The 26,452-nt window shown below is 36.8% G+C and overlaps 2 protein-coding genes across 4 annotated transcripts in view; one reads left to right on the top strand and one right to left on the bottom strand.

The window, feature by feature from the left end:
- The window catches only part of MOV10L1 (Mov10 like RISC complex RNA helicase 1), a 36,540-nt gene extending 27,387 nt beyond the window's left edge, over positions 1–9,153 (bottom strand). Inside the window, exons 1-5 of the mRNA XM_031552123.1 lie at positions 8,983–9,153; positions 6,858–7,042; positions 1,693–1,849; positions 1,204–1,316; positions 190–380 (exon numbers count right to left, since the gene is read on the bottom strand). Coding sequence (XP_031407983.1) covers positions 190–380; positions 1,204–1,316; positions 1,693–1,849; positions 6,858–7,042; positions 8,983–9,070 — 734 coding nt within the window. The 5' untranslated portion in view covers positions 9,071–9,153. The remainder of the gene's footprint in view (positions 1–189; positions 381–1,203; positions 1,317–1,692; positions 1,850–6,857; positions 7,043–8,982) is intronic.
- Positions 9,154–12,207: 3,054 nt separating this feature from the next.
- MLC1 (modulator of VRAC current 1) lies at positions 12,208–26,221 on the top strand. 3 transcript variants are annotated; one of them, XM_019612135.1, is made up of 13 exons: positions 12,208–12,289; positions 12,761–12,902; positions 13,569–13,766; positions 15,517–15,606; positions 17,859–17,912; positions 18,015–18,116; positions 20,224–20,325; positions 20,904–20,975; positions 21,448–21,564; positions 22,475–22,531; positions 23,515–23,637; positions 23,725–23,892; positions 25,443–26,215. In XM_019612135.1, the coding sequence occupies exons 3-13, from the start codon at positions 13,587–13,589 to the stop codon at positions 25,515–25,517; spliced, it is 1,140 nt and encodes a 379-aa protein (XP_019467680.1). In that variant the 5' UTR covers positions 12,208–12,289; positions 12,761–12,902; positions 13,569–13,586; the 3' UTR covers positions 25,518–26,215. The 3 variants fall into 3 exon arrangements, with proteins under 3 accessions (XP_019467680.1, XP_019467681.1, XP_019467683.1); XM_019612136.1 differs by having other exon boundaries at positions 23,728–23,892; positions 25,443–26,214; XM_019612138.1 differs by lacking the exon at positions 17,859–17,912 and having other exon boundaries at positions 18,030–18,116; positions 25,443–26,221.
- The last annotated feature ends 231 nt before the right edge of the window (positions 26,222–26,452 follow it).

Here is a 26,452-nt window from a genome sequence, read left to right as displayed (position 1 = left end):
CTATATCTCTGAGCTCAACCTGTCTTACTTCTTCAGTAGGTGCAGATCCTCCACCTTCTGGAAAGAAAGGAGAAAAAGCCAAGGCTAAAACATATCACTCTCATCTTCCCAACAGACACAAGAAAAATTAAACTGCAATTTATCTCTACTTGCTAGCAAGCGGAAGGAGAACAAAAGAATAAACGTTACCCATTCTGGTCGACTGGAGTCAAGCAGAGAGCTCTCCAAACATAAAATGACTGACTGCTCTCCACCACAACCACATTCACTAGATCATTTGTACGTGGTGAATAGCCATAAGGAAGTCTCAGTGAATCCAAAGTGAAAAATATACTCTCATCTACTGTACCAGTTCTTCCACACATGCTGGAAATGTGGACCTGCAATAAATAGTTTGTTATTCAGGGTAATTTGGCATTATTTGCTTAAGCTAAGAGGCATAGAACCAATGCTTAGTTTTCTCTGCCCCAGTCATACTAGTTTTAACAGTACAGAATAATCAGAGATCCAGAATGCATGAAAGACAAATATACAACTCTAACCTTGAATCATTATTTGTCTTTAGCTCTTAGGAAACAGAAGCACTTAGTTAAGTATTAGGTCCCATGTGAGAATGCTATGTGTGCATTTGACAGAACTGCACGACCTGTCTTGCAGCTTAGCAACTCACCTAATTTATACTTCAGTATTAGCAATCCAAACAGAAGGAAATTTCTTTTCCCACAGTCAACAAACAAGTATTATTCTATATAGAAATTTAAGTAAAATACAATAATCCGTAAAATCAATGTAAGTTTTCCTAGAAGGCACAAATATTTTCAAGAAAATAAAGAAGGGACCATTACTATTTTAAAAACAAAACAGTCGGACAATTTAAACACTAAAAGAAGTAACGATTGTGGAATTTATTAAGAGTCTGAAAATCCATGCATCCTTATTACAATCAGTGTAACTAGACCAACAGTATACACCCAAATTCAGAATCGGTAGCCAGTACGTAAGTTAATCACCTGCACTAACTAGAATGTGTACAAAGCTTAGTTATAAATAAGCTATAATCATTATAATCACTTGTGGAGTTGATATCTTTTAATATACTGTGTTACATACGATCTACCAATACTTGCAACTCTAGAAGCACCAACAAAACCCACCACTTCACACCAGATTCCTCTTGTCAAAACAAATTTACAGTAAATTTACCTTGTCCACACGCTTGTATCTCAAAGGCTTCACAGCAACTGCTTTACTGTTCCATGTTCCTGGATTAATGAAATACTTTGCTTGCACACAGTCACCCACACAAGGTGTAAAACCTACATAAAACAGAACATTTCTCAAGTTCAATTGCTATCTATCACATTATCCCCATACAGAACTTGTTTAAATTAAATAACATGACCAGCCAAAGCAATGAGTTATTCAGTGAGTGTGAGCTTTTCTTTTCAGCTCTTCCTGTCTCCAGTAGGTTCTGACAAACTCTTAATTGATGCCAGTGGACAGTACACTTGTGTACACCACAACTGCTTGTAAATTATGCTCTATGAAAATGAACAGGTAGCTTCCTTTGTGCAAATGCCTTTTCTTTGTTTCACTACACACACTTCCACTCAGAATTTCTCTGGGATGTGGACTGTGTGCTTACCAGATTAGCAGAAATTAAGAAAGAAAAACAAGAAAGCTCCTACATACCTTCGCAGACATCTTCCATTGTGAAAGGAGTATTATGACTTATATAGCCACCGTCCTTAGAGAGAGAGGTGATATTACCAATTAATATTTTCATATGTACTTCAGTAGCATTACAAGCAGTACTGTAGTCTCCCCACGTATTCTGGACTGCATCTACCTGTTTTTATCATAAAAAAAAAAACACACCAAAACACAACAGAAACATTCTCAGAGCTGACACTGACAAACACGTATATTTAAAATGGTTCTTATTATAAATCTCAGAATTCCAGCTGCTGCTGGAAGTCAATCTCCTTACCAGATCATTATGTACTCATAGTAGTTGTTCATTTTTGTATATATGTTTTAAAAAAAAAGTACTAAACAGCAAGTACCTTCCCCTTTAAGAGTCTGTTGTATTATGCTTCAGTAGTTGTCAGTGCTATAATTACAGACTGATCTGCAAAGTCTTTTTGATGTTTCTCTTGTTTAAGTCTACTGGGAGTTTTCTTAACATTATATTGACAACAAAATCTGTATCTTCAGACCTCCTGAACTAGAACATCAAGCAAGAAATATAAATGTTTTCAAAATGCTGCTTATAAATGCACTTTACTCTGTCTCTCAATCATTTTTATCACTGAAAATAGAAAAATCCAAACATCCGCTTCTTAAGTGCTCTCCCTATTACCGCCTCATATGTAAGTTTATTTACTTAAGCAGGCCTTTGTAGAGCACAGACCATGAACTATCAATGTATACAACCCCTTTTTTCCCCTAGCTGCACTGGGGCAAGGATAACAGCATCTCTGGTCACACTTACTCCAGAAGCACACTAACAATTCTTAGAAAGTTCTCTTTCTTGCTACTGAAGTGCTAGTACCATGAGGGCTTCAGGAGTTCCTGCTCTACAGTTCAAACACTCGTTCTTCAGAGTTTCTTTGCTCTCTGCAAGGACTGGTAGAACCATTAACAACATCAATACCACTGGATAGAAGCACTCACTAATGTTCAGCAAGAACTGCTGACTCAGATGCTATGTAGAGAAACTACACTGCACAAGAAAGGAGATCTCAAATTCTTTTATGAGGCTAATGAGCATCAGGATGGAGGAAAGTATAAAGAAAACATGCAAGGCATGTCTGCAGTGATTAAACAAACTCAATGAAATGCCTAGAGACAATCTTTTCAATGAATAATATACATACAGTGCAAGCGTACAAGCCAGAGCATTAACTTAACACAGTCAATAATATTTTATTCTTTTTAAGCCAGCATTCCATAAAAACTTAATTCAGAAAGCAAATGTTCATAAATTCAAAAGCAAAATAAAGAAGCTGAGCAGAAAACTAGATAAATGCAAGCAACTAAAATAATAAAAATAACTGAATGGAAAAGGGAACAAAAATAGCTGCAGCGTTTTCATTTCTACAGGAAGATTAGAAACTCAGAAAGTATTTTCTTAATGCATAATGTAAAAAAAAAAGTCACCAGAGACAAAAGAATCCATAACGTGCTGTCTTTCCTTTACAGACCAGCAATTATGCACAGATGGAAAACACAGCCCTACACCCACGCTTCTCCCAAACACTACAAATAATTTTACACTGGTTAAATACTAATATTATATTTTCACAGGACATTTTTTTGAGGCACAATTTTCACCGAGAACATTACAAAGCAAGAATAAGTAGTTTTAATATTAATTGATTATTCTTGATCATACAGACCTTGATGCAGATACTGACATATCATCTCAAAACAACAAGGCACGTAAGCTCCCTGAACCACCCTTTGAGTTGGCTCTTCTTACAATGGAGCCTTGCTTAGAAAAGGAATTGACAAAGAACTCTAAGAGAATATATAGTGTCCATATAAGATTTACACAGTGAGTCTGCAGGAAGACTTGTCCTTGGCCAGAAGTACATACTTCCTGTGATATCATGCGTGATAACTGCGGAGCTAACAGTATAACTGATCATATCTCAGTACACTCCATTACAGCAGCTGTTACACTGTTTACTGTAAACAACACCATATTGTTTGCACAAGTGAGATGCAGTCACAAAGCTGTTCCAGTCTGGAATAATTACAAGTCTAAATCAGTTCATTCCCAAAAGCTTACAAAATGAACTATGATATAAAAAGCCAGTACATCAAGGGAAACAATTATCCCCACTGATTCATTATTTGTAAGACAATATATGTATATACAATACTGCATGCATTGTGTCAGTTCATTACAGTCAGTGATTACATTTTCAGAAAGTTATTTGTTTTCTCCTGCCTGAGGGATTAAAGAATCTTATTTCCCTGTGCTCAGAAGAAGCTGTGATTGAATTGCTATTGACTGCTTCAATCAATGCTCTCAATACATCTCAACTTTGTGCTGCTACATAGAAAGTGATCCACAGTTTAAATCAAGAGTATAGAACAAATTTGTTTTTATTCAAGTATTTAGAACATGTCTTTGCAGATGGGACAACAGTGCTCTTCTACTGCAACCCTACAGGCTTGGGGAGGAGTGGCTGGAAAGCTGCCTGATGGAAAGGGAACCTTGGTGTTCTGATGGACAGTTGGCTGAACATGAGCCAGCAGTGTGCCCAGGTGGCCAAGGCGGCCAATGGCATCCTGGCCTATATGAGGAATGGTGTGGTGAGCAGGACTAGGGAAGTCATCCTGCCCTTGTGCTCGGCATTGGTGAGGCCTCACCTCAAGTACTGTGTTCAGTTTTGGGCACCTCAGTACAGAAAGGACACTCAATTGCTGGAGCAGGTCCAAAGAAGGGCAACAAGGCTGGTGAAGGGCTTGGAAAATATGCCCTATGAGGAGAGACTGAAGGAATTGGGGATGCTCAGTCTGGGGAAAAGGAGGCAGAGGGGAGACCTTATTGCTCTCTTCCAATATCTGAAAGGTGCTTACAGTGAGAGTGGGATTGGTCTCTTCTCACTGGTGACAGCATGAGGGGAAATGGCCTTAAGTTCCTCCAGGGTAAGTTTACGTAGATATCAGGAAACAATTCTTTACAGAAAGGGTTGTTAAGCACTGGAATAGGATCCCCAGGGAGGTGGTTGAGTCATCATCCCCGGATGTGTTTAAAAACCGTTTGGATGTGGTGCTCGGGGACATGATTTAGCAGAGGGTTGTTAGAGTTAGGGTGGTATGGTTAGGTTGTGGTTGGACTTGATGATCTTTAAGGTCTTTTCCAACCTGAGCGATTCTGTGATTCTAACCAAAGACGAAAACCCATGACTTCTAATGTAGAAAACATTATGATTACTCTTGTTTAAAAGTAATCCCAGATGCGTTTCTTTCTCTAATCTGAAAAGAACAGTTACATCATTTTCCTTTATTTGCAAGAACTTACAGACTACTGCATCCTTTGAAGACAGGCTTTGTCTCCTTGCTTATTGGATTCTACTACAAATAAAATAAGAGCAAGACTTCTCTTTCACTAGATTACCTTCCATGTTTCGTTTTAGCCATATAGTCTGACTCTCTCCCTACTGCTTTTCTTTCCTTAATCTCATTCAAACAATGAAACTGCACTGTCTTCAAAATGAAGTGGTTTCACTGAAGAAAAGCTCCCCCAGAATTCTGATCATTTTACTGCTTGGAGTTATCCGATATATTTCTAAGAGGAAAAAAAGATTTCATTCACTTCAGAAACATGAACAATTACTGAAGTATATCCCGGATAAAAGGAGGGAAAAAAACAGAGAAAAATGGAAGTTTGCAACCTTTGAAGTCTTCCTGAAATCAAGTATTAAAAAGATGTCTTAAATCCAGATAAAAAAATAAAAATAAAAATATAAAAAAAATCATCACCAGAATCCAAACTCATTCTTATGAACTACCGACAACTCAGAAATAGTTTGAGCTCATCAGTCATTAGCAAAGTAGTTACAGAGATTCAAGCTTATCGTATTTCAGATACCTGGAAAGTTAAAATAAATGGATCAAATCCTTGATTTTTAAGAGAGGGTGTCTAATCTTACTTCGGTTTGTTACCAACCAAATTGCTGCACATGTCAAGATAGTATTAACTTGCTTCCATCATGCGGCTGGTTATTGGTGGATACTGCTGGCAACTGACAAAAATGTCTCAAACAAGAAACAAAATCAGGATGAAAAAACAAATCAGAATACATATGGCACAAAAGGCAGAAGGCTTCAGAAATCCCAAATCAATTCAAGTTTTTTACCTCCTTTCCCTAGTTTACAGGTGCATTATCTGTTGATTTAGTTTAGTAAAGGTAAGTGAATTGCAATTATTAAGTTTTTAAATCTGGTAACTGGCTATTAAACTCACGTTTCATAACTTTTGTTAATAACTTACCACTTCCTCCTAACTGAAACGCAATGCCTGAAGTCACTGTGATGATTGTGTTCTTTATAACAGCACGACCTCTTAAGTTCTTTAACTACAAAATATCAATTTAAAGACAACTACATTAACTTTGAAATCACAATCATATTGAGATTGGCTCTGCATAGGCAGCTTGTGTCCAGCTGGACTCACTCATTTTAGCTTGGACTGCTGTTCAGATGAGTTTGGTAGATGAAATACAATAGTTCACTGCTGTACTTAAAGGGAAATGCAGCTAAGGCGAGTAGATACAAGCCAAAAAGATGGGTGCTGTACCCCCAGCTACCAACTGCTCCTCCTTGTCAGCCTTTCAAGCACCAGTCATGTTAACATACGAAAGGCCACTCGACACAGCTTCTTTGTGTGAGAGAGCTCAATTTTCACAGGCAGCTCAGAGTTAAGCCTATATGATTAAAGAATTACAGTAGATTAAAGTTGGAAGGAATGGATAATCAAGCCTTAAGTGAGTTTACAGATGAAGTGTCAAGAAAAATGATAAAAATAACTCTGAAGTTTAGAAAAAGTCAATAAGCAAATTTGTGTAGTTAATTGAGTGTAGTTAAATACTGACACAATTACTTCAACATTTGTATTTACTGCATGCAGACCGATTGTCAGAGAATGAGAACAAAAGGGTAATATTCTAAAGGAAATTGAATAAAATAAAGACAAGTCCAAACTCACGCATTCCCAGTAGGTGAAGGGCTGGCAGATTTGTACTGTTGAGGAGACTAAATACATAGGGACTTCTAAAGTCTTAAATAACTTACAGAGAGAGCGAGACTCTGAGAGACTACTGTTTATATTCATCTCTTACCTTGATAGCCCTCAAGCCATTCGATATTTTGTCCTCTTCAACAGTAGCAATAACTTCCTGTCCTACAGCCAGCGGCATATTGTTTACAACAGCATGCTCTGTGAAGACTATCAGGTCATTTATCATTCCATAATCATTGCAAAATCTTGTCACCACTCCTCGAACAGTTTTTAGTTCTTTGTCACCTGCATTCACAGGGAAAGGTTTGAGATAAAATCACTTGTTCACAGAACCATTCAGCAAGTAATGAATGAATGCTACCAAGAGCACTATCATTTTAATTAAAAAAAAAAAAAAAGAAAAAAGAAAAACATTCCCTTGTCCAACTTAAATGTGAAATTGTTTAGTTTGCAACTGTTGATACTTTTAAAACTTGAAGCCTTACAGTGAGTTATGGTTTCAATTAATGAAAAATGCTAGTTAAGCAAAAATAATGTTTATCTTGAAACTGTATGAAAGAAATGTATTATGAAAAGCTTGAGATTAAAACAACAGCAACAATGACAACAAAAAGGAAATTGCAAGCTAAACAACTTTTCTCAAGAGCTCTAGTCCAACAACAGTTTTCAATATTCTCCGTACTAAAAGAAACAGTTCTCAACCTTGTTTGCATAGAGAATCTAACACATCTGAGATCTCTATACTGCAGGAGGAGGTAAAGTGAATAAGCACGATGTTATATAAATCAATTATTCACGGCTGTTTATATTATAGTTAATATGCCTATGAATTGACTGTTTGTCTGGAAATCCATAGTTTCAGATCTTTTGAATTAGATGTAGTATATACCTACTAATTACAGAAACTTCTACACAACAGCACTGCACAGCTCTTTAAGGCTTAAACTAACACAACTCAGCCCACTTTTCATTTCCAATGTATTATTATCTACGCTAACAACCAAGATTGTTAACAGAGTAGTGTATTTTGCTTTCAGTATTCATACATACACAAAAAGTACTTCTTATTAGTTTCAGTAAACTGTCATTTTTAAGACCCCTTTACATTTATCATAGTTGGTGTTTATCTTATAGCTGACACAGAGCCTCTACTGAAGCCATCTGGAGCACTCCGCCATGCTAAGCCTCCCTACGTACTTGGTCCAACCTCAAGCACTTAGTACAGACATTGCATTACCACGTGTAGAAAAAACCAACACACTTCTACAGTAAAAAGTAAAAAAATACACATATGTTTTTCAAATCTAAAGACAACATTCTGTTTAAAAGCTGTAATGTTGTAAATAGCACCTGTGAGGCTCCACGTGCAAGAGACTCAGCTCACAGAGGCAGTGGCTTTGAAACAAACATTCCAGTGGGAGCTCATGTAAAAACCCTCAGAACATGTTGATAGTACACTTGAGAACACGCAGCAGGACGAGCACGTGATGGACTGCACTTCTACAGTTATGCAATGCAATGTACAGCACTTACATCCCAAACTAAGTTTAAGCTACCTGAGTAAGAAGGAAAACTTTTAAAACATCTTTTCGTTGTTTGTCCTAGATTTAGACTTCTCATGTGACTAATTGTGGAGCTGCCCCTCTCTTGTGCACAGCACCTCTGTGTAACTCCACTGAAAGCTGAAGACACCCACCGCCCACCATCACAACAGGCCTTCACACCCCGCCCTATATGATAGAATCATAGAATGGCCTGGGCTGAAGAGAACCACAATGATCATCTGGTTTCAACCCCCTGCTATGTGCAGGGTCGCCAACCACCAGACCAGGCTGCCCAGAGCCACATCCAGCCTGGCCTTGAATGCCTCCAGGGATGGGGCATCCACAACCTCCTTGGGCAACCTGTTCCAGTGTGTCACCACCCTCTGTGTGAAAAACTTCCTCCTAATATCTAACCTAAACCTCTCCTGCCTCAGTTTAAAACCATTCCTCTCAGTACTCTCACCACAGTCCAATGCGCTCGGGATATTCGGTGTGAAACAGCTGCCAGTCACAGCACTGCACGGCTCGGAGACTAAAAGCCAACCCTTTCCCCGTTCTTTCCTTCCTGAAGCAGGCCGCTCCCAGCCCAGCCCCTTCACCTGGGACAAGACCACCGTGGCCCTCACCACCAGCCTGGTGCGAGCTCCACACCCAGCTGCACAGTCGAACTGGAACTTCTACCTGAGCTTGTCCACCTCGCACCTCCTCCTTCCTCGCCATCCGCAGATCTCCAGAAGTAGGAGAACACCCTGGAGAAAAGGCCGAGCATCGCGCAGAGCTTCGCCACCCCAAACACAGCGCTCGCTCACACAGCACTGCGGCCGCCCCGCCGCGCCGCCGGCCAATCACGGTGCTGGCTCGGCGTCACGTGACGGGCCATTCGCCCGCGGGCGCCTGTTGTGCCTTCCCGCCGCGGGCGCGTGGTGGGGGCGGGCTCGGGATGGTGAGTGCTGTCTGTGCTCGTGTTATGCCTTCGGGTGCTAAGCGGGTGCTAAGCGCAGCCCGCTGATGTGGTGAAGCCGAGTACGTGGGAGAGTGCATGCATGCAAGCGATTATATGATGACTCTATGATTCTATGAATCACGTTGTTGAGTTACTGTAATAACGATAGAAGTGTGTTTCAAAGCAAATAGAAAGAGCTCTAGAATGTTATAAATTTGGTAAACAGCAAAACCAAAGAATTTGGTCTCCTTCCTTCTTACACCCCCCTTTAGATGCCGAAAGGCAGCTCTCAGGTCTCCTTGGAACCTTCTCCAGGCTGAACAGCCCCAGCTCTCAGCCTGTCCTCACAGAGGGGCATTCCATCCCTCAGATCATTTCTGTGTCCCTCCTCTGGACGCACTCCAACAGATCTGTCTGTCCTGTACTGAGGACTCCGCATCTGGACGCAGTACTCCAGGTGAGGCCTCACGAGCACAGAGCAGAAGGGCAGGTTCACCCTGGTGACCGCACTCTTATTGATGCAGCCCAGGATACCGCTGGCTTTCTGGGCTGCAGCGGACATTGCCGGTCTGTTTACCAGTTCTTCTCTCGCAGTGCGCTTGAGGTATTTAGTGTAAGCTCCTTTAAATGTCACTTAACAGAGGGCATTTCGCAAGTAAGTTTCTGAGTTGGTGAGTTCAGTGTCCTGGTAGCATCATTGGTAGCAGCAGCATGAGGCCAGGGCGGGAGGGTCCAGGAGGTTTGGCAGTGCAGCCTGTGCCTCTATGGGAAACTGCTGTACGGCTGTTTGTTATGGGAAGGTGGTGTGGTCTGTGAGCGGATTCCGGGGCTAGGGTAGCAGTTGTCTTCGGCAACCTTTTGTACTTGTACAGTTAGCTCAGCTCTGTTTAGGCAGGGAAGGGCTAGGAATGCACTGCAGACTATGTGACGCTTTTTATAGAGTTCTGCACAGTTCCTAGACCAAGGGAATCCTGGCTGCCAGTAATTGCGCATGGGTTCCCAAGTCTTGCTCTGGTGTAACTGGGGGGATGTGATGCTTACTGGGAGGAGGGACCTCCCAGTGAATATGAGTGCCTACAGTCACTGATCTCTTTAGAAGGAGATAAATTCCTGTCTGAAGATCCTACTCCTGACATTATTTATGAAAGCCTTCACAGACTGTTTGTGCTGCTCAACAATCTTACTGCAAGGTCGAAAAGGCAAGTATTTAATCTGGATGTCCTTTAAAATGTGAATGTGCTATGTTTGTTCATTACATCCATATATTTAGAAATACTTAATATTTCAGTAGCATGAAGCAGATAGTATATATATTGATCAGACTGGTTTGAACTCCTCAGATCATGATTAACGTGAAAAACAGTAAATGCAAATAAAAATGCGTTGTAATGGGGGAACAGTTTTGAAGCAACTGGGCCTGTACTTTGTTCTGTACATGCCCCATTACATAAGCTGGGAAACCAAACACTTTGAGGAATTGGTTCCACAGAAACAAAGTACTTCAAAGAGCTGATTTTTAGAGCTGAAAATACCAAAGTAATACAGATACTAACATTGGCAAATGACCTAGCACCTGCTACAGCTGCTTTGGGAATCTGAACCCTTTCAGTTATCATTAGTAGCTGTTAAAGTAAGTTGTTCTTCATAGCCTTTTACAATTTGATTCGATTGTCATCTCTTGATATCATTTGACCTATCTTAGAATAAAAATACGTAATTTGTAAACCTTTTTGAGAAGTCTGTAATGTCCTGCTGGAATTGTTACACTTTCTGCAGTCTTTGTGCAGGTTTCCTGTGCACCTTTTAAAATTAGTAGGAATCTCTTCGTACAACACCTTTGTACAGCACTTAGGGTTGTAGGATCATTTGGGCTCTGACTACCAGATTGTGCCTTGTGCCTTTTGTGTATACACAAAAAGGACCCAGGATTTTGTACAGGATCTGAAACACAAAATTAAGGGAACTAAAATAAAGGACCAAAAAAATTCTGAGTAGAAGCTGAAATCGGAAGTTCTAGTGTTTTTTGTTGACACAGATGAAAAATCTAGAGAGTATCATACAGTAAAACTCTGTGCAAAAAGTAAAGCAACAAATACAAAGAAGTGCTCAGGAAAGGGTGAAGAAGGAATCGCAGCATAACCAGAGGAAATGCTGTAGTGCCCTGCTTGAGAGAGATGGCCTTCAGGTTCCATTCTGGCTAGAATACTCGGAATTTTCAGTAAAGATTCCTAGAGTTGTTGGGTGTTGCTCTGTTCGGTGACATAGGAGTTTCTAAATTCATTTTTACTCAAAGGGATTAAATCAAATAAATATCTGGATAGTTCACCAGTTTTTTCTTTTTAATTAAAAAAAATCTCCCTTTATTGACTTAAATGGCCAAAAGGGAAAAAAACATGATCCTATTTTATATCTCTACTAATTTGTGTTAAACTCTTGCTCCTAGTACCTAGCAGTCTTTGAAAAGAATGTGAAGTCAGCATTATCCATTTTCCATTAAAACATAGCCTTTGAAAGAGTGCAAAGAGTGGAAATACTTGCATAGCGTGTCCTCTGAGCAGAAAGCCTTAATTACTCACGACAGTTTTGCTAGGCTACAGGATTTTTTTCCCCTCTTTTCTAACACAGCATACAGCTGTGTGTCATGTGTGATTAATTTCCATATTTCAGACTATTAAAACTGTACCTTTTAATATTTTTTTAGTATCAGCTTTCATTTTGAGAAGAACAAATAATGTCAGCCCAAAATGAAAAGTAGGGGTGCTCTGAAGTTTTTTTTAGCATGCTTTAAAAGGTGATGCTCTGGTCCAAAAGTGCTGAAAATCTAATTGTGTCTTCGTTACTTCATTGAAGTGTACACAAGAGCCCCTGTCATTGCTGTAGTTGTCAAGATGCCAACATATTCAAGATAAAAGCATTCTTTCTTTTTTTTTCTTTTCTTTTTTTTTTAACTGCCTAATAAGCAGGAGGACTGGATCCGGTGTTCGCTGGCCATTGCATGTCACTGCTGCCTACTAGATTTTAAATACGTTGTGTAGTCATCATGGTGTAAGTATGAATGTCAGTATGATGCCAATGTGCAGGTTTTATCTGAACATTCTAGAAAGACAAGGTTAGTAGAAAAAGATAAAGAGTTCTACAGTGAAGATAAGATTCTTGATAAGTTTTTAACTTGTAACTTCCCAACTTTTTGTGATACTTGAATTTTTAGGTTATTCTAGGAGAATGCTGTGTTATAAGTAGCTTTTGCTCTTTTGAAACAAGGACTAGATTATCATAATCACAAGTTATGATAATAACTAAAACTGATAAACTACAAGGAAGATTTAATTTAATATGCCAAGGAAAGGGTAGTACAAAAAAAGGTGTTTGAAACTTTTTTAATTTGCTGGTGTGATTTGGAAGCAGCTCTTAATTTGTGTAGTGTGGTCATTTTCTAGTGTATTCTGTTAATTAAAATTCAAGAAGCATTTTCCTGTTCCCTGGCTTAACTCAAGTTTTTGCTGTGCTTTTGTTCAGTATCTGAATAGATGTTGTTGAAAGCCAAAGTGTAAGGGAGAACTTTTCAAAGACGGCATGACTCACTGAGCGGTGAGAAGATCACAAAGTGTACGGGCATCTGTGTTCACAGGACTATTTTAAACTGACTTTTCAGTCAGAGGTAAGCGTGAAGTTTTTTAACTGTTGAAAAATGTGCAGTAACTTTAATGTAAGGTACTCAAGATATTTTAACAGATTGCAAGCAGTGAGATGAACAGAATGGGGCTAAACAAACAAGCAACATGGTTGCTATTGGACAAGTTAGAAGGAAATTGCTGAAGCTGAGTTACTGCGATTTTGTGAGCTCATTGGTGTCATGGTGAAGTCTGTCATTTCAGATGTCTGGTAAAATCAAATGCAATTTAACATCTAGACATGTTTTAAAATATTTGTCTATCCCACAGATTAAAAAAAAAAAAGAGGGGAATTATTTGATTGTAGGGTTACCTCAAATTACATCTCCAAAGATGTTTTTTAGATCTTACCATAAAAGTCTGTTGAGTTTGTGTGTAGATACACAAACTTTCATTTTGCTGGTATTTATACTGTATTATTATGATGTATTATTGTGAACCGTGGCTATACAATATAATTTAGTTACTGAGTGCAATTAGTTCCTGGTAAGCATGTATACTTCAAAATATAAATACAGCTCTGTACTTATTTTTACTTGTTTGTTCTTCTTAAATAGAAAAAAAAAATAATTGGGCACTATATCTGAGTATATAAAGAAACTAAGTTAGATTTTTGATCTTTCTTTGTCCTCTGCATTGCCGTTATTATTTAGGTGCCTTTACAAAGTGTTATGACCAGGGAAGAAGGTTACAGAGAAGAATTCAGCTATGACAGAATGCCAACTTTGGAGCGGGGAAAGCAAGAGAATGGAAATTATATACCGGATATCAAGTCCAGTGACCTTCAGCTATCAAAGAGGCTGCACCCTTGCTTTATTTACAGAACATGGATCTTTTCCTTGCTGATGGGTGTAAGTACATTACAAAGAGTAAAAATTAAGAATTGTAGGGGAGGTTCTCTTATCTGTCCTGTTTCAGATCATTTAGGAAGTCATAATTACACCATTGATAGGACTGAATATAAATATTTGTATGGAAAGGAACATACTTAGAAAACTTAAAATGTAACTTTTAATAGACTAATAATATTCTTTGGAGTGTTTTGCAGTAACTAAATATGCTTCATGAAGGCTGATTTTTGTATTTAACATTAAATGAAGTAAGTGTGGTAGTTGTAAATATCAACCGTTATTTATGAATTAGTAATGCCTCTTTGTAAAGTATGTAAATTATCCTAATCACATGCCTTCTTTAAATTTTTATTTAAACTATTGAGAGTACTTGCCTTGATAGCATTTTGACATTAAAAATGCATGCAGTATTTAGTTGTCAAATTTTGCTTTGTGTTTTCATAAAGCTATGGACTTATTTGATAGAATTCTCATGTAATGACTTATGTTTCTTACATGAACATCATAGTGATATGAATTGTTCTAGCACTGGTAGAATCATTGGACACTGATCTTGCACAAGCATCATGTTACTCCATGTTCTAGCCAAGTTAATTAAAGCTTATTATAGCAATTACAATTAAGTCTTCTTCTTCTTAAGTCTTTTTTTTTATATTTTCTATGAGTTGGTATGTTTTAAAGAGTAATTTTTGTGAGAGCTGAAACATTTCACTGTTTATAGGGTAATTAATCATTTTTGCAGAGTGAATAAAAATACTGCTTTACTTTCATGGAAACAACTGAATGCTTTTTTTGTTCTGACAGTCTCTGTAACGTGGCTTTCCTTTTGGATGTACGGTTACACAAAAAGAACAAAATAAGAACTGACTTTCCTTGCATTAACTTTTCTCAGCGTATGTATGCTAGGCAACAGAAGTTCCATGGTGATCAGAACTGTGTTCATGGTGTGGTTGCAAACTATAGAGTGACATTAGAGTGGCTAGCAATGACTATTCTTGTGCAGGAACACAGTGAGTTTTTTGATGAGAACTTTTTAAAGACATCAGAAATCTGCAGCTTGAAAAAAATGCCCAAATAATAAAGAACAGCTGTTCTGTCCCCCATCTTTCCCAACCTCTTTGAAAGAATGTCTACTCAGAGCAGAAAGAAAAATTGTTAGTAGAAGATACTAATCATTTGATGCTGAAAGTTTAACCCTAATTGTGGGCTAATTCCTAATGAATGGAATGATTAGGAAGGGAGCAGCAGAAGTTGAGCATTTATGTTTGTGCCACTGAACCAAAGTGGGAAGGGAGTTTGGAGGGAGAAAGGAGTGCGCGTAGAAGTACCTTAGTCAGTATATCCTAATACTATTTTTGTTACTATTTTCTTGTCGGTAGTTGCCCGTCTGCCCATGTGAACTGTGAATTTTGGTAGAGCCAAGCAGAGGATGCAAAGTAGAGGCTTACTTATGTTTTCTGTAAACTTTTTTTTTAATGTTGAACCCTGTGCAATTACCTTGTGATAATTTCCTTAGGTGTTTGTCAAGTCAGGACACAGTACCTGATTCAGACATGCTTGTTTGGTATTAAGTCTTGGTAACCAGTGAAATGTATTCCTCAGAACTCAGCATGCTTAGATATTTTGCTTCAAAATTATTCACACAAAGGCTACATTACTGTCCATCAATAGCTCAGTTTGAAGGGAATTACTGATTTCTATCTTTATAGTGGTTTTGTTGTATTAATCCATGTTATTTGTTGCTTTGCAGACTTGCCTCCTTATTACCTCTGGGTTTTCACTGTATCTGGGAAATATTTTTCCATCTGAAATGGATTATTTACGTTGCGCAGCAGGTTCAGTAAGCATTCTTAATTATTTGCTGTGGCTGTTTGACAGCAAAAACAGTAAATGTTGTGTATTTATTTTCTTCTTTATTTCATCTTTTTATTATTAATTTATTTTGTGGAAAATTTATTTTTCTTTAACAGTTCATTAAATTACTTTTCAGGCCATGACTAAGGGAATAGCCATTTTCACAAACAGTGTTGTGCTGCCATTTTTGTTACCAGCTTACCATGGGCAGCCATTAATTATCTGCTTGAGTGGTTTTTCTGTGCCTTACTTGAAGAAAAATTTGCACTGTTACGCATTTGCAGAATTTGTTGCCTAAATGCTGTTGGAATGTATTTAGAGATATTACATTTTTCATGTACTTTGCCATAATACCCAAGTACTGAGGCAGACTGAAGAAGTTCCCTGTATTATTATTGTTTTCTTAACAAAATGTGAGTCAATCATATCTGACATTTTCAAAATCCACTAATTTTTACTGTGCATCTAAACCCTCATATTTGTCTTATGTTATGGTATCAGGCACTGGAATGGGCTGCCCAGGGAGGTGGTGGAGTCACCGACCCTGGGGTGTTCAAGGAAAGACTGGATGTTGTATTGAGGGACATGGTTTAGTGAGAGCTATTGGTGATGGGTGGATGGTTGGACTGGATGATCTTGAAGGTCTTTTCCAACCTTGGTGACTCTGTGATTCTGTGATTCTGTGTATGTGATTAACTTACTCTTTAGGTCTTAGCTTATAAGATGAGTCTGATGTACTTGTTTTGTTTGAGACAGGATTCTGTTCTGTCATTACTATTTTGGCAACTTGACTTGTGGATTTAGTTTAAGTTAGGTGCAAGGCTAATGCTTTACACAAGTACCAGGAGTTCTGTGGGTGAGCTGTGGCTTATCTTTCTGTTAGAGACATTAGAATAATGCTGAAGCAGTTTTTGAAGCCAATGTCTTCGCTAAACTATTACACTATGCACCATTAATGTAGTTACTGAGATATATCTTTTTCTGCCTCAAATATGGTCTCTTTGAACTTTGTATTTACTGAGAATTTCCAAAGATCTCATAGATACAGAAGGTTAAGTGACAAATCAAGTTTATGTTGGGTTTGAATGGCTTGCTGTTGTTGAAGACGTATATGTTTGGGTGTCTGTATGTCGGCAGTGTGTTTCAGCTCTTCCTGCAGATAATGGCAGTGTAGTTGGAAGAGTCTATAGAGCTGTATATTCTACTGACTACTTAATGTCTAGCTTAGGAGGAGCAGAATTGCTCTTAGAATGTATTGACCATCTTGACTAGGAGTAGAATTCAGTTGTCTAAATGTAGTCACATTGTGTTTAGAGACTCTAGGGTGGTCAGGGTATAAATGTATCTATTCATGATGTTAAAGATGGGTCACTTAGGTGCTAAGGAAGTGCTGCCAAGAATTTTGAATTTCCATATTAATCTAATTATAGCGGTTCCATTGTTAAGCTGTCAGTGCTCAGACTTGTTAAAAGATAATTAGTGAAGAAATGCAACAGTTGTTACATGATTCATCACTTAACCTGAAAATCTTATCCGTAATTTTAGTTTAGTATATTCATGTTTTACTTATGAATATATTGTACAATTGCATACATGTGAAAAACAGAGTTGGATCCGTAATAGTAATATATCTAATGTGGTGAGGAACAACTGGGGCTTGAGAAATTGCTTTGTGAAACTTTTCCTTTTTGTGTGATTTTTCCATTTAGCTCTGCTCTTTTGTAGTGAAATTTTCCTAGTGAAACTAACAGAGGTCCTAGGCGTGATTCTTAAATTGTAATGTCTCAGCAGACTGGTTTTTACCAAGTTCTTCAGAAGAGTGTGGTTGAGATTTTAAACAACCATTACGTTGTCTTTTTAAAAGAATATGGAGGCCCAGTGCAGGAGTAGCTGTTCTATTCTTTTCCTTCTTAAAGATCTTCTAGAGTTAATTTAGCTAACAAAGGCATGGAATGACTCATGAGACTTCCATGCTTTCCTTCACGCATCAAATTGTGCTGGGTAGCTAGTCAAAAGTGAGGAATATGGAAACTTCTAGTAATCCTCAAGAACCAGTTGTAATTAATGAGCTCAGTGAAGGATGATGGTCTTTCCTCAGAGTTTCTATTTTCAGTTTGTCCAATTATTAACTGTAATATGTAATATTAAATCTGACTCAATTAAAAACACGTATAGAAAAATATATTTAATATTCTTTGTGCAGAATATCCCACTAGTTTTCTCTCTTAATTTTCCCAGTGTATTCCTTCAGCAGTTGTGAGCTTTGCTATAGCAAGGAATAAAATTAATGTGGTAAGTGTAAGATTTTTTTTGGCAATTATATCAATTATATCTTTTTTTTTTTTCCTCTGTTGTAAGATGAGAGAGAAACCCATTCTGAAACTTGTTTTACAGATACCCAATTTTCAGATTCTGTTTGTCTCTACATTTGCTGTTACAACAACATGTTTAATTTGGTTTGGATGCAAACTTGTCCTGAATCCATCAGCTATAAATGTAAGTTAATAGAATAATTGCTAATTAATGCAACATTTATCTTTGCTTCACAAAAAAAAAAAGTAATGACATAGTTTTCAGTCTACAGAGATCTTCTGCCAGTAACTTTACTTTTTGGAGTAAGACAAGACCTGAGAAATTGAAATCAGAAATAAAACCTCATGATACAGCTAACTTATTGGAGACGAGTATGACTTTCCAGTCTTATATTTTAAGTTCAGGAGTATGAATGAGATGTTGAAGGGTGATCCAGTTTTACCAATTGTCTTTTTATTTTTCTTTTGATTGAAGAAACTTCTTAAAACACTACTGTTTAAATTATTTGATGTTTTTTTCTGAAAGAGCATGATCAGAAGAACACTGAAAACAGTTTAGTACTTCACCTATAGATAAGGCAATTTTCAGGGTTAAATTATATTGAAATGGAAGTGTCCCAAGCAGTGGTATTGTATGACATCTTCAGATTAAGTATAATTCTTTCTTGGATCTTCTACAGTTTTGTAGTTTGTGTACAGTTTTGCTTCTGAAGTCACCAAGTAAAGAAAGTTTTGATGAATGTTTCTCCCATATATTGTCAACAAAGAGAAAGCAGCTGTTAGTATTATTTAAAATGCACTTATTTCATGTAGGGGAGAGTTCTCTGTTTTTGAATCACAGCTTTAACACTTGTCTTTGGTAGTCTAAGCCAAAAAGTAACATTATAGGGTTTTTTGGTTATGGTAAAATGTTCTGAGACCTCTATTCTATATAAGAATATGAAGTGTGTGAATAATTCTATGAAGTAATATAGCAGTAGTAGGTATTATTGCTAGTGTTGATAAATGCTCAGGCTATCACAGAACAGCTCAATACAACTATGTCAGACATTTTATATGAATATTAATGACAGACATCAGTCTGTCCCTGTAATTATGGTGCTTCCGGACCCAAACTTGAATATCTATTTGACACTGCACCGTACAGTGTGGCCTTGTCAGCATATCTTGGTACCAGGGCTACATGTCAAAACATTGTAGCGGGATTCAATACCCAAAAAAGCTTTTAAAATCTGCCAGCTATGACATTTTTCCAAATAAATAAGTATATATATATCATGAAAGGTAAATGTTGGAGAAAAACTTAGATTTGATCATCCCAGAAATAGGTTCACCATGAAGAAGCACTTAGTTCATGAACTGTGATTTACTCTGGTTGTTTAGATTTTTAATGGAGTTAGTTCTCCTTGAACTTTTGGTACTTTGTCCAATGGTCACATCTAACTACCAAATATTGTTTGGGGCTGTCACTGGAAAAACATGGTGCTTCTAAAGACTTACAGGGGGAGATCTACTCTCCCTAACTTGCACACCTCTAGAAGATTATTAAACCCACATAGAGTTCATATTGCCTCATGAAAAAAGGTAGATAAAGAACTGAAGAAAAATATTGAGTATTCCATTTGATGTATTCTTGTCTTGAAGATGAGCAATGGCAGAAGGAATGGCAGCATGTATATTTTTACATGGTAATGTAGTGTGTTAGACCTGGAAAAGTTGCAAAATCACATCTACTAGCACTAGGCAGAACGCAGAGCTAGGATTCTTGGCCCATTTCTTTGGAATGTGTTTTCATTCAGTATTAGGCATTGTATCGGACAATTTGCATTGCAGTGTAGAGTTTGGAAGCCTGTGGCCCTTTTTCTCTCCCAGTAGATTTCCTTTGCCTCACAGGCTAGTCAGGCTCCCTCTTTGTTTGTCTTCTCTCTGTTTCTATGAGTTTTTATGATTTGCTGCAGTGTTCTGGTTTCGTATGGGAGGTCCTGCAAAATGCAGCAGTACCCAGTACATCCCCCTTGTCATTAACTGCTTTTTGTGAAGACAGGGATGTACTGTTCTTCAGGCAGATCATTTCCAAAACTGAAATAAATATCTCTTTCTCAGATAAGTATTCTCAGTATTATGTAGACAACTAAGTGTTCTAGAAAATTCATCAAAAATAAAAGTTTTTAAAAGTACCTAATCAACAGATACATCTAAATATCACAGAACGTAGATAGCTTGATCCTACCCTGTTTGTTACTTTTAATATCAAAGATGTAACTTATTTATGTCTGGAATTCCACTGGCAGATAAATTTCAACTTGATTCTACTTATTCTGCTGGAAATCTTCATGGCAACTACTGTGATCATTTCAGCTAGATCTACTGAAGACTGCTGTATGAGAAAGAAAGTAGGTATCCTGAAGTTAGAGTTGTTTGTTTTTAATGTTTTCTAAGTAACTTAAAAAGTGTTAGATTTTTCCTATATTGTATGTGATACCTGGACAATGAATATTGGCTTCAGGTTTTTCTTTAAGTGCTTTTCCAAATCACACACTTGTTTCTGTTACTTCTTTTACCTATTACTGAAACCATTTCATGATTTGGTGAAAGCATTGTTTGCTAGACAAAGTCATACTGTAAACTGTCTTCCTTCAGTTACTGTGTCAGCAAAATCAGAAGGTTTTACATCAGATTTTCAGAAATCTTTCAGACTTTGAAAGACTAAGGAAGAAAGTAGAAAAGAGAGATGACTGTGTTTCACTGTTGAGTGGTGGTAGTATAACAGCTCATCTGGGACTACCTTGTTTATTTTCAATGTGATTGATGAAGTCTGACACTGTCAAGTATTGCCAAGTGTCACTTTTGGTTCTGATGGGCCAACCAGATGTTACATGCCACCTGTAACAGGATCTGTAACAAGTAACAAAATATAAAAAGAAATCCTTTATTTGCACATTTTTCAGTCACAGTTTTTATTTTCTTCTAGAATACCACATATGATAGTACCATTGTTATGAGTAATGTCAGCTTTCCTACCCGAATTCTGAAGTCATACTCAGTAAGTGCTTGTTTTCTGTCTTTATATCAATTTATTCTTGTATCATTCTAAGTGCAAAACTCCTTTAAAGTCAGAAACAGATTAATGTAGGTAAGCACTGAAAGAATTACAATCAGAAATATGAGGCGGATCCTAAAATGCTTCCTTTTAGAATATAATAAGATAAATAACTGCCATGTACAGTGGGAAAAAGATTACTTAATGACCTAAGGATAAATACTGTACACTGAACTGTTATTTAGTGGAGCTAATAAATGAGAGTATAAACATGCATAATGAAGCTGAACTTGCTTTCATTTAAGCCAGCTGGAGTTTTGCCATATTTTACATCTGCAGAACATTGACTTTTTGTATATCTAATAGCATAAATGTCTTTTTTTTTTTTCTTCCAGTGAGTTCTTTTCCACAGGCAAATAGGAATTTTGTTTTTTAAATGAACTATTTATAACTTGTATGCTCTACTTTGTTTTAGGTAATTGAAGTGATTATTGGAATTTCATCAGTATTTGGTGGCATAATTGCTTTAAATATGGATGTTCTAGTGTCAGGTCCATACCTTTCAGTAACATTCTTTTGGATCTTGGTTGCTGTAAGTAGTTCAAAATGAATGTACTCTTTTAAAACAGCATATTTCATTTTTCTTTCTCTTTTTCACTGTACTGGTATGTTTATTTGATCCTAATATTAATTGGAAATTTCTGCATTCCAAATAAATACTTCAGTATATCTAGTCTATTATGTAATTATCGTTCTACTTTGATTTATGAGACTCTGGTCCTTAAAACATATTGTGATACATTTTCAGTCCCCAGTAACATGGAAATGAGTAATAAGGGTTTTCAAGATATTCTAAGTGTTTTGTGAAACAATTCCTAGATTTTAGAGTATTTCAGGCTACAAAATAAAAAGTTGTGTTAAATTTTAGAGTGATAAATTCCTCAGGATATCACCTTTAGCTCATCAGAATTAACTGGATTAAAAGCCTGAGGCTGTGTTTGGTAATGGTTGTCACCAATAACAGCCTGCACCTAGGAACAGTGCCCTCGTAAAGAATGATGTGCTCTGCTTGCCAAAAGCTGAACAAGCTGAGAAGGATGACAATGAACACTAGATTTATATATGGTTCCTATGTCTGGAAAGTCCCTCTCAGGAAATGGAAAAAGATTGTAAACAACTTCAGCATGCAAAACTCACAATGTTCTGTGGGGTTCATTAGATTTTAAGGCGGAAACATCAAGTTTTGTGGTTAATATTTCGTTATGTGTAGGTTTAATGCATGATCCTCATTTAAATGTAAGCTAAATGAAGATTAGTTTTATCTCTTTAATTATTTGATTCACAGTACTGTCACTAAAAATATATGTGGTTTCATGTCTTTATTAAATTTAAGATATGATTTATGACTAGTGGGAATCACTGTTACACAGTTGTAAACTGTGTAATTTTCAAGTAGGTAAATCCTTATTTTGTTAGACTTTCTTATCTTGTATTCTATTTAGTGCTTTCCTAGTGCTATTGCAAGTCATGTGGCTGCTGAATATCCAAGTAAATGTCTGGTAAGTGTGTAAAGTCCTTGAATATTGCCATTAGAATATAATAATATTCATATTTGCCTGCTTGTTTGTACTTCTACAAATGTAACAGATGTACTGTGTAACAAGAGTGTAAGTTGATTTTTCTGAAAAGAAAGCCAGTCCATGGAATTCTAAGAACTGGTGCTTTTTTTGTTTGTTTGTTTTGTTTGTTTTATTTTTACTGGTTTCTTAGAAATGGATACTGCTTTATGGAAAAAAATGCCTTGTATGGTACATGGAGAAATCCTTTCATGCTCCTGAGCTCGATCCCGTTCCCCTTCCATTATGTGCTATGCTTTCTGAAGGAAGAAAATTAGGGGTGCAGTCCATATAGGATCTAGAACCTGTTATAAACAAATTTCTAATCTATGTGACTAGCAAGAAAACTGAAGTTCTGTAAAGCACGTTTATTCCGAGTGTCCCAGATGTGTAGTTAATTCTCCTTAAAACATCTGCATGACTCTACAGTCATTCAACCATACTTAAATCAGTAATAATGCATGACCACAACAGAATTTGATCCTTTAGGATCATATTTGAATGAAAACTAAGCTGCTATTTTATTGTAATAAATTTGCCTCAAAGCACTCAGTTTGATTTGAATGGTTGTTTCAGATTTTAAGTCTGCAATATCTGCTGTTAATTCTCAGTGTTTCATACAAATTGAAAAAGAAGTGATACTTCTTTACTAGCTTTCTAAATTTGGTATTGTTTCCTCTATCTGCATTTGAAAGATACTTTTATAATTAGACAAAAGACCCATCACACTTCTTAAAAGGAAAATGAATTATAAAACAGGAGTGTTTAGGCTTGGAAACTTAGTCAAAGTTTGCTTCTGTATCTCCATACAGTAAATGGCTGTTAAGATTTATCTTGTATGTGTAATCTTACACTTCTGTTATGCTTGCTTAAGGAGATTTTTTGTTTTTGTCCCCATTTAATATTTATAATCTTGTTTTATTTAGGTTGAGGTCCTGATTGCCATTAGCAGTGTCACATCCCCATTGTTGTTTACTGCTTCTGGATACTTATCCTTCAGTATCATGCAAGTTGTTGACATCTTTAAAAATTATCCACCTGCTGTTAAAGTACGTATTTTTATGCAATTGGAAAATTAACATCTACCTATTAAAGTAGCAACAAAAGAATGAAGATATCTATGTCTCTATTTTTAGCAGTCTTATGATGTACTACTGTTGCTTCTGATGTTGATGCTGCTAATTCAGGCATGCCTTACTATTGGAACTGTAATACAGTGTGTAAATTACAAGACAAAAATGAAACTGCAGGATTCGTCCTGGACAGAATCACAGGTTAAAAAACAGGAGTACAGAACTACAGAGGTATGTATTTATAACCACAATAAAGTTTAAAAAAGTAGCACGAATTTGTAGCAAAGATGATAGACCTTGCATGACCATGTTCTGATAATAAAAAATCAATGAAATTAAATATTTTAAATGCTGGTAGAGGCTTTGGATCATGAAATGAGTTGTCAGTATAGTTGTGTCTTTTCAAGGGCTGTGAATTTCCAAGGGGAGTGAATTTGCTAAGCTTAGTTAGTTCTAAGTCCTCTGAACTGCAAATGAGAAGCGTTAGGTACGTTGAGCATAGAATCAACACTTGGAAAGCTGCATGAGTGGCTACCTTTGCTGGTCAGTTTGAACTAGTGAACAGAGGAGAGTGTCTGGAATCCCAGGGCTCTCCACGTCCTAACTATTCTACTAAAGTTGCCAATGAAGATCAAAATTGACATCCTCTGTTTCCTTTCTGCACTTAAGTGTTTAAGCCATCCTTTCAGTTACAGATATAGTAAATACTTTCATATAGCATGGTGATGCCAGTATTGCTGCTACCACTTTTCATGTGGCTTGAGTGCTCTTCCAGGGAATGGTGGAATCCAGATCATGTCAAATATGCACAGATTAACTACATGCATCTCCTAGCACAGCACAGCACATTTAGCCCGTAGGCTTTCCTCATTTCTTCTGAACAAAGCAAAGTGCTATATTAAAGAACAGGGAAGAGTAAGTCATGTTAACTGGATGGTTTCTGTATGGCCCAGCATTGAAAAGGCTGAGTGCTGGATTCAGTCCTTGCTCTAAAAGGAGCACCCACAATGAATCAGCACAGATAGAATTGCAGGAAGTACACAGTACTCAGCACTAGTACAGCTGTTACACAATTAGTAATAGAAAATGGAAGCTGTGGATTTAAGTGCCCTTCAGGCTGCTGAAGGCATTCAGTTTAAGTCACTGATCTTTTGGTTCTGTGACCTGAGAGTTATGTTCTGTATAAAAGATGGAACTCAGCAGCATTTCCACAGCTGCAAGTTACATTTTTTGAGCATAAGTGATGGCAAAAAGAAGCAATTTTTTCTAGAAAAGCAACATCTTATTATTTACCTCGTAGTGTTTAATCACAGGAATAATGTTACAAGAGAAGGTATAGTCTCTGTGGCTTTTAAGTAGTCTGCATTCTTAGGCAAGATCTTAATTTACTTGCATGTGTGTAGATGAATCTTGCTTCAGTTGCATTGTTTGGACTATTGCTAGTTATTACTTTGAGTTCAGAGATTTAGGTTGTAGAGCTTTTAAGTAATTATTTGACAAAAAAATTGACAAGACGCCTGAAGTTATGTGTTTAAAGTAGGAATTTCACCAAATTTCATTGGCCCAAATGTTTAAGTACTACACTGTTTACATTATCGTATTTGTCTGTTGTAAATATGTACCATACAGTATACAAAGCTTTACAATTTACAATATATACAGTATTGAGACTGTAGCTATGTTTATGTTCTCCCAGATTGTCCCACGTTTACTTGCTTTAAATTCTGTTTTTAACCAAAATGTTCTGTGTTTCCATTTGTTTGAAATTGGTTTACTTCTAGGTTTCCAATAATACCTTAAAGGATTTTGACAAAGACAAAGCCTGGAAAGCAGTTGTGGTGCAGATGGCTCAGTAGTTTGGATTCTGCAAATAAAGCCACTACAGTACAATCCAACCCAATAAATCTATTGTTGGAATTAAGGCTTAAAAACTTTTCAGTTCATAAACAGCAACATAGTTACATCAGTAGGAGCCAATGAATAACACAATAAATATTGCCTTTCTAATCATTTTGAAATATGATAACATTTTTAACAAATCTGTCTTTTCTGTTGGTATCTGCATCTTAGTCTTTCTTTTAAAGTTATCATTGGGGAAAAAAGTAATGACTCACACGCTGATAGCAAAATAAAATATGACTGTATGCAGTAGGCTTCATGTGTTTGCAAGAGATTGTAATAACTGCAGTTATGCAGTCAGTGTAACTGATAAATGCTTTTGTAAAGTTATGAATACAAATTATAATTGTTATTTCTGCTTATACTTCACTTTTGTAGGAGTTGTAAAGTTCTTTTTCATTTCGTTGCTTTTATATAAATAAAAGTCTTTGTTATCTGAAAGCTCAAGGGTATGAATTGATGTGCTAACTGTAGAGGTGAAAATAGAATAATTTCTCAAATTAAGCTTCATCTTCTGACTTTAAAGGGAGAAAGGGAGTTTTGCTGTCCAAAATCAAAGTAAAAGTAAAAAAAAACCAAACAACAAACAGATACAGCCAAATAAGCAGAGATACCACTGATAGGAGTTTTTTCACACCTGAAAATGTATGTTTGGCATGTTATTTTTCATTTATTTCTTTTCCTTACTATCTTTAAAACTTAAAGGATGTAGTTGCTCTTCAACGTGAATATCCTCCATTCAGATTGCCTTTACCTCCTATGTGAATTAAGATTGCCTTTACCTCCTGTGTGAATTAAGATTGAATAGATTATAAACAATATAAATTTCCACATTGATAGACTTTTGAATTTACATTGGGTTAGCTGCAAAGTGGTGGGGTTTTTTTTTTGG

The sequence above is a fragment of the Meleagris gallopavo genome, chromosome 1 (genome assembly GCF_000146605.3).
Source record: "Meleagris gallopavo isolate NT-WF06-2002-E0010 breed Aviagen turkey brand Nicholas breeding stock chromosome 1, Turkey_5.1, whole genome shotgun sequence".
Taxonomy (NCBI): Eukaryota; Metazoa; Chordata; class Aves; order Galliformes; family Phasianidae; genus Meleagris; species Meleagris gallopavo.
The sequence above is the reverse complement of the archived record's forward strand: the minus strand, read 5'-3'. Positions and strand labels throughout refer to the sequence as shown.

Coding starts and splice junctions, on each gene's coding strand:
- MLC1 (XM_019612135.1), top strand. CDS start 13,587: ATGACCAGGGAAGAAGGTTACAGAGAAGAATTCAGCTATGACAGAATG. Junction 20,326..20,903: donor ACTGCTGTATGAGAAAGAAA/GTAGGTATCCTG, acceptor ATTTTCTTCTAG/AATACCACATATGATAGTAC. Junction 23,638..23,724: donor ATTATCCACCTGCTGTTAAA/GTACGTATTTTT, acceptor CTCTATTTTTAG/CAGTCTTATGATGTACTACT.